This window comes from Coregonus clupeaformis, chromosome 24 (genome assembly GCF_020615455.1).
Source record: "Coregonus clupeaformis isolate EN_2021a chromosome 24, ASM2061545v1, whole genome shotgun sequence".
In the NCBI taxonomy this organism is placed as follows: Eukaryota; Metazoa; Chordata; class Actinopteri; order Salmoniformes; family Salmonidae; genus Coregonus; species Coregonus clupeaformis.
The window spans coordinates 1,765,081-1,771,692 of record NC_059215.1 but is presented as its reverse complement, the minus strand read 5'-3'; the positions used below and the strand labels follow the sequence as shown (position 1 = coordinate 1,771,692).

General features: G+C 42.0%; 2 protein-coding genes across 3 annotated transcripts in view; one reads left to right on the top strand and one right to left on the bottom strand.

Moving 5' to 3' along the window:
- Positions 1 to 796: 796 nt before the first annotated feature.
- Positions 797 to 6,196, bottom strand: LOC121537338 (homeobox protein otx5-like). Of its 2 annotated transcripts, none has more exons than XM_045206954.1 (3): positions 5,729 to 6,196; positions 3,648 to 3,799; positions 797 to 1,462 (listed from the first exon to the last, which is right to left on the bottom strand). In XM_045206954.1, the coding sequence occupies exons 1-3, from the start codon at positions 5,808 to 5,810 to the stop codon at positions 818 to 820; spliced, it is 879 nt and encodes a 292-aa protein (XP_045062889.1). In that variant the 5' UTR covers positions 5,811 to 6,196; the 3' UTR covers positions 797 to 817. The 2 variants fall into 2 exon arrangements, with proteins under 2 accessions (XP_045062889.1, XP_045062888.1); XM_045206953.1 differs by having other exon boundaries at positions 3,648 to 3,823; positions 5,729 to 6,194.
- The window catches only part of LOC121537339 (KICSTOR complex protein kaptin), a 36,107-nt gene continuing 35,322 nt past the window's right edge, over positions 5,828 to 6,612 (top strand). Inside the window, 2 exon segments of the mRNA XM_045206789.1 lie at positions 5,828 to 5,919; positions 6,111 to 6,211. Coding sequence (XP_045062724.1) covers positions 5,828 to 5,919; positions 6,111 to 6,211 — 193 coding nt within the window.

Sequence of the window (6,612 nt, the reverse complement as noted above, 5' to 3'; positions counted from 1 at the left end):
TGAAGATTTAAATTGTAGCATAGATTAACAATGACTAAACTCAAATTAACACTGATGGTCTTTCAGAACAAAAAAGAGAGAGACTAAGAGAGTATCAAAGCTCTGTAAATTTGATCTATTGATATGTTTCTTGAAAACAGCAGAAAAAAGAACAGAGGAACGATTGAGTATAGCAGGGTTCTTCAATTCCGGTCCTGGAGGGCCGAAACACTTCTGTTTTTTATTTCTACCTGGTAGTTAATTGCACTCAACTGGTGTCCCAGGTCTGAATTAGTCCCTGATTAGAAGGAGAGGATGAAAAACAGAGGTGTTTCGGCCCTCCAGGACCGGAATTGAAGAACCCTGGAGTATAGCGTGGTTGTATCAATAGAATTCTCTTGAGGATGTCTTTCCATGACAGACCAATCAATGCATCTGAACCATGGCCTGTGTGTTTAAATCAGTTTTTAGTTGAGTGTCTTTCCCATATAGTATGATCCTCAGGGGCATCCTTCCCTTCTACTGTATGAGAAAGTAAATGGACCTGATACCCTGCATTCACAGTCAGGAGGTATCAATAATATCCCTGTGTCTCTCTTCTCCTCTCTCCCCTGAATGGAAAAATCATTCTACAGGGGTTGTAAAAAACAAGCTTACAAACGAGAAACCAAACTTACAAACGAGAAATAACCAAAACAAAGTCATCTGTCAGAATAATTTGATCGTATTTGATCGTATATCTGGCGAGGGCCTCATTCATTCACAACTCCTCCCACTCTTCTTCTTGTTCTTCTTCTTGTTCTTCTTCTTGTTCTTGTTCTTGTTCTTGTTCTTCTCTCTACAGCACCTGGAACTTCCACGAATTCTGGTCTTTGTGGTCCAGGCAGTCCATGGCACTGAAGCCCAGCTTCCACGCCTGCTGGTCTTTGTAGTCCAGGCAGTCGACGGAGGTGAAGCCCAGCGAAGCGGCCGTGCCGTAGCCCTGGGAGGAGAGTGAGGCGGGTGACTGGCTCAGCGAGCCCCCCATGGAGGGCACGGTGATGGGGCTGAGGGCGCCGTTGGCCGACAGCTGTGAGTGCATGGGCGACAGGTAGGCGCCACAGTCCAAGCCTGTGAAGTAGGAGGAGGTGCCGGCATAGCCCTGGGCGTAGGCCTGAGGTTGGCCGTAGCTCATGGGGTAGGCAGAGGGCCGCTGCATGCAGGGCGCCGAGCAGGCCAGAGGGTCTGGGAGTGGCGAGATGGCCGGGCTCCAGATGGAGACAGGTGCGTTGCCAGGGTTGTTGCCGCTAGGGGGCAGGGAGGGGCCTGATGGGGTGGGGGAGGGGCTGTAGGAGCCAGAGGGGTTGTTGGCTGAGGGATCAGCGCCGGTGCTGGGCTGGTCCTGGGCGGGTGACGCCTTCTTCTTGGGTGGGCGGGGCTTGGACTGGCCACTGCTCTGCTGCTGCTGCTGGCGGCACTTGGCACGGCGGTTTTTGAACCACACCTGCAGAGACAGAGACACACAACACAACCCCTTAGAATAGAGAAAGACAATATGTGGAAATTCTGTGATTAGGAAAGTAAGTTGTTTGGTGGTGGGAAAAGGACACTATGTTACTACATCATTGTTGATATATCTGTCACTATGCCAATGTGCACCTACATATGTAGGATCTTAATTTGATCCCACTGTTGCAAGAGAACATTCTTGCAATGCAAAAACGTGTAGTGTATTTGAGGTTTAAAAAGGCTTTACAACTTTAAAACTTGTAGTATATTTGAGGTTTTAAAAGGCTTCTGAAGTTTGTAATTTTCACTTTGAAAACTCAGACTTGATTTTCCCTTACGAAAATGTATCAACCCCTACAAAAATGGCCATTAATTACAATCGAGAGTTCAAAAGGTACTCGCACTCAAACCATGAAAAGGAATCATCCAAGGAGGCTGAGATGCAAAAATAATATATTTATTTAATCCATGCTTAAATTAAATATATAATTTTTGCATCTCAGCCTCCTTGGTTTATTCCTTTGTATAGTTTGAGTGCGAGTACCTTTTAAACTCTTGATTATAATGAATGGACATTTTTGTAAGGGTTTTTTCTCCTATGCACCACCCACCTTTCTTACTAGCCTGAGAGCAAACCCTCATACTGGCTTTCTACATGAATTATAATCCACATAATAAAACTGGCTCAAATTAAAGATCCTACATCTGTATACTCTGTGATATTATTTGTGTATCAAAACCGTACCAGATAGAACTGTGAGCTAAACTGTCACGAGTGTGGGATGTGTCTGTACAGAGCATTTAGTAGGCTACATGTCCTTCTACAGTCTCTACCACAATACTGGTGAATTGTACTCTCACATCTGAGAGCATATGCCACTATCTCTTTTATATATTTTCATATAGGCTATTTTAAGTATTCATACCCCCTGACTTATTCCACATTTTGTTGTGTTACAGCTTGAATTCAAAATGGATTTTTTCTCTCTCACACATCTACACACAATACCCCATGATGACATGTTTTTAGAACTTTTTGCAAATGTATTGAAAATGAAATACAGAAATCTCTAATTTACATAAGTATTCACACCCCTGAGTCAATCAATACATGTTAGAATCCCCTTTGGCAGCGATTACAGCTGTGAGTCTTTCTGGGTAAGCGTCTAAGAGCTTTGCACACCTGGATTGTACAATATTTGCACATGATTATTAAAAAAATTCTTCAAGCTCTGTCAATTTGGTTGTTGATCATTGCTAGACATCCATTTTCAAGTCTTGCCATAGATTTTCTAGCTGATTTAAGTAAAAATTGTAACTAGGCCACTCAGGAACATTCAATATGTCTTGGTAAGCAACTCCAGTGTATATTTGGCCTTGTGTTTTAGGTTATTGTCGTGCTGAAAGGTGAATTTGTCTCCCAGTGTCTGTTGGAAAGCAGACTGAACCAGGGTTTCCTCTAGCATTTTGCCTGTGCTTAGCTCTATTCTGTTTATTTTTATCCTAAAGAACTCCCTAGTCCTTGCCAACCACCAAGCTTGAAAATATGAAGAGTGGTACTCAGTGATGTGTTGTGTTGGATTTGCCCCAAACATAACACTTTGTATTCAGGACATAAAGTTCATTTCTTTGCCACATTCTTTGCAGTTTTACTTTAGTGCCTTATTGCAAACAGGTTGCATGTGTTGGAATATTGTTATTCTGTACAGGCTTCTTTTTTTCACTCTGTCATTTAGGTTAGTATTGTGGAGTAACTACAATGTTGTTGATCCATCCTCAGTTTTGTTCCTATCACAGCCATGTAACTGTTTTCAAGTCACCATTGGCCTCATGGTAAAATCCCTGAGCAGTTTCCTTCCTCTCCGGCAGCTGAGTTAGGAAGGACGCTTGTATCTATGTGGTGACTGGGTGTATTGATACACCATCCAAAGTGTAATTACTAACTTCACCATGCTCAAAGGGATATTCAATGTCTGCTTCTTTTATTTGTACCCATCTACCAATAGGTGCCCTTCTTTGCGAGGCATTGGAAAACCTCCCTGGTTTTTGTGGTTGAATCTGTGTTTGAAATTCACTGCTCGACTGAGGGACCTTACAGATAATCATATGTGTGGGGTACAAAGATGAGGTAGTCATTAAAAAATCACGTTAAATATAATTCCATCATCATTAGACCGTACCTGTACACGAGACTCGGGGAGGTTGATCTTGAGGGCCACCTCCTCCCTCATGAAGATGTCGGGGTAGCGGGTCTTGGAGAACATGGCCTCCAGGATATCCAGCTGGGTGCGTGTGAAAGTGGTGCGCTCGCGACGCTGCTTCCGCGGGGTGGCTGAGAAATCCAGAGACACAGAGACTGTGTGATAATAATGGTATGATGGAATGGCATTAATGGACAGTAGCACTCCTCAGTGCTCAAAGTGATTGACATTCACATTGCATTTCATTAGGCTTGCATGTCATACAGTTAATTGGAAAAGGGATGTAAGTATATCTGTTGATAACAGTGGTATTGGTTTCAATATCTATCATGACCACTCTCTATGATAAAACAATGAGTCATTGTGCAATGTTATAGCCTATAGTTTCTATTATCTTTATGGTATTTTGAGATATTCAAATTAATCATAGCAGGTATTAGCCAAGTAATAGAAAAAAGACCAAAGAAAAAGAAAGACAACTATGCTAATGTTGGCTATGTGAAAACTATTAGTTTCCTGACTAAAGGCTTTCCCCATATATGGGAAGATATGGGTTAGGCTAAATGGTGATTGTGTGCTAGTTGAACAAGTGTTACAACTGGAGATTATGGTAATGGCAGATGCAAAAATTGAAATTTTGACAGAGAAATGCATAGCCGACTGTAAAGGAATACTCTGACATTTAGCCAACTTGGACTATCAACACTGTTTTCATTTTATTCTCTATTCTTTTCAAATCTCACAATGATTTCATTTTGTCTTTTTGAATAGGAATCGCTATTATTTGCTACTAGCCTACTCTTTGTTGAATATTGTCATGCAAACGAGTCACAGAATAATCTATTATTAGTAGTATTGATGTTATTATTATTGATATTATAATTGATATTATTATTGTGTGCACTTTATGCATGCACTGCCCACTGTTTTACGCATGAGCCACGTCATGCTTTAAAATACAAAAATATAAATGCAACATGTAAAGTGTTGGTCCCATGTTTCATGAGCTGAAATAAAATATCCCAGAAATGTTCCATACGCACAAAAAAGCGTATTTCTCTCAAATGTTGTGCACAAATTTATTTACATCGCTGTTAGTGAGCATTTGTCCTTTGCCAAGATAATCTATCCACCTGACAGGTGTGGCATATCAAGAAGCTGATTAAACAGCATGATCATTACACAGGTGCACCTTGTGCTAGGGACAATAAAAGGCCACTCTAAAATGTGCAGTTTTGTCACACAACACAATGCCACAGATGTCTCAAGTTTTGAGGGAGCGTGCGATTGGCCTGCTGACTGCAGAGATGTCCACCAGAGCTGTTGCCAGAGAATGTAATGTTAATTTCTCTACCATAAGCCTCGAACGTTGTTTTAGAGAATTTGGCAGTACATCCAACTGGCCTCACAACCGCAGACCACGTGTAACCACGCCATCCCAGGACCTCCACATCCGGCTTCCTCACCTGTGGGATCGTCTGAGACCAGCCACCCTGAGGAGTATTTCTGTCTGTAATAAAGCCCTTTGATTGGCTGGGCCTGGCTCCCCAGTGGGCGGGCCTGGCTCCCAAGTGGGTGGGCCTATGCCCTCCCAGGCCCACCCATGGCAAAGCCTCTGCCCAGTCATGTGAAATCCATATATTTAGGCCTAATGAATTTATTTCAATTGACTGATTTCCTTATATGAATTGTAACTCACTGAAATTGTTGCATGTTGCATTGATATATATTTTTTACTATATATAAAATAAAATAAAAACATTGGTAAAAATAAAATAAAAACATTGGTAATTAGAAAAAAGGTGGTAAATGCTTTATTATCTAAGTGTTGAAAGTGCTGGGGCAATGGAGATAAACAAAATGGTGCAGTTTGAGGCCATGTGGCGGAGAATGGTATGGGCGCTGGAGATTGGGGTGTGAGCAGGTGGGTCTGGGCAGGGGTCATGTTGTCGTCGTTTGTATGTGTATGTTTTGTATTGTAACAAAAAAAGTTATATCAAATCAAATTTTTTAAAGGTGGTAAATGACAATTCAAAACATTGTAATATTATTATACTCACATGGGTATCCAGCGGTGGTGTGTAGCAGGTCCATCCCAGACATGTTCATGGCGTAATGGGGTTGCTTAATGTAGGACATCATCCTTGCACCGGGCTTTTATGCCTTCTCGCTCACTTGGTCTTCTCTCTGAACAGACACACACGACCGGACTTGGCAGACTTGGCTATTTCCCACCAGTCCCTCTCCGTCGGTAATGTCTTGAAGTTTAGGTCCCGCTCCAAGTCGACCTCGCCAAGTGACAAAGCTACCTTGAGATGTCTCAAAGTTATTTTAATTTTTTTATTTTTCCTCTTACTCTTTCTCACTTGACTTGTCGAAAACACAAAAAATGTGAAGTGCAATTCTCGTGACAATTGCGCACCAGAGTTTATAATATAGTAGAGCGCGCGGACCCTTCTATTTTGGCGCGCCAGAAGCAGGTAAAGAGGCGCGTGCTGCGGGTGAGCTGGGTGATGCCTACACTGACTTATTTTACAGACACGGTGAGCTAATTAAAGGTACGAAGTGGACGCACAGAACCCCCCCCCCCCTCTCTCGCTCTCGCTCTCGCTCTCTTTCTCGCTCTCTTTCTCCCTCTCTCGTCTCTGCCTATCCCACTTTTTCGTATAGTAGAAAACGAAATTTGTCACATTTTGATTTTCGCATTTATCACATTTTCATGGAACAAAATCAGCATTTGCTGATGTATACGCCCTGGGCTGATTTATCTTTGGTTAGGAATGGGTTGGGTAAAAACATTTTTTGTTGTTGTTGTGTTGAACATATGCCTATTTCAAACTATACATTTTGAGGGCTGTAGCAAGAAATAATATTTAGTAGTCTACTTTTTTAAATGCTGATGATTTATCAACGCCAACTGAACATTCGTTCTCTAAATATTTGA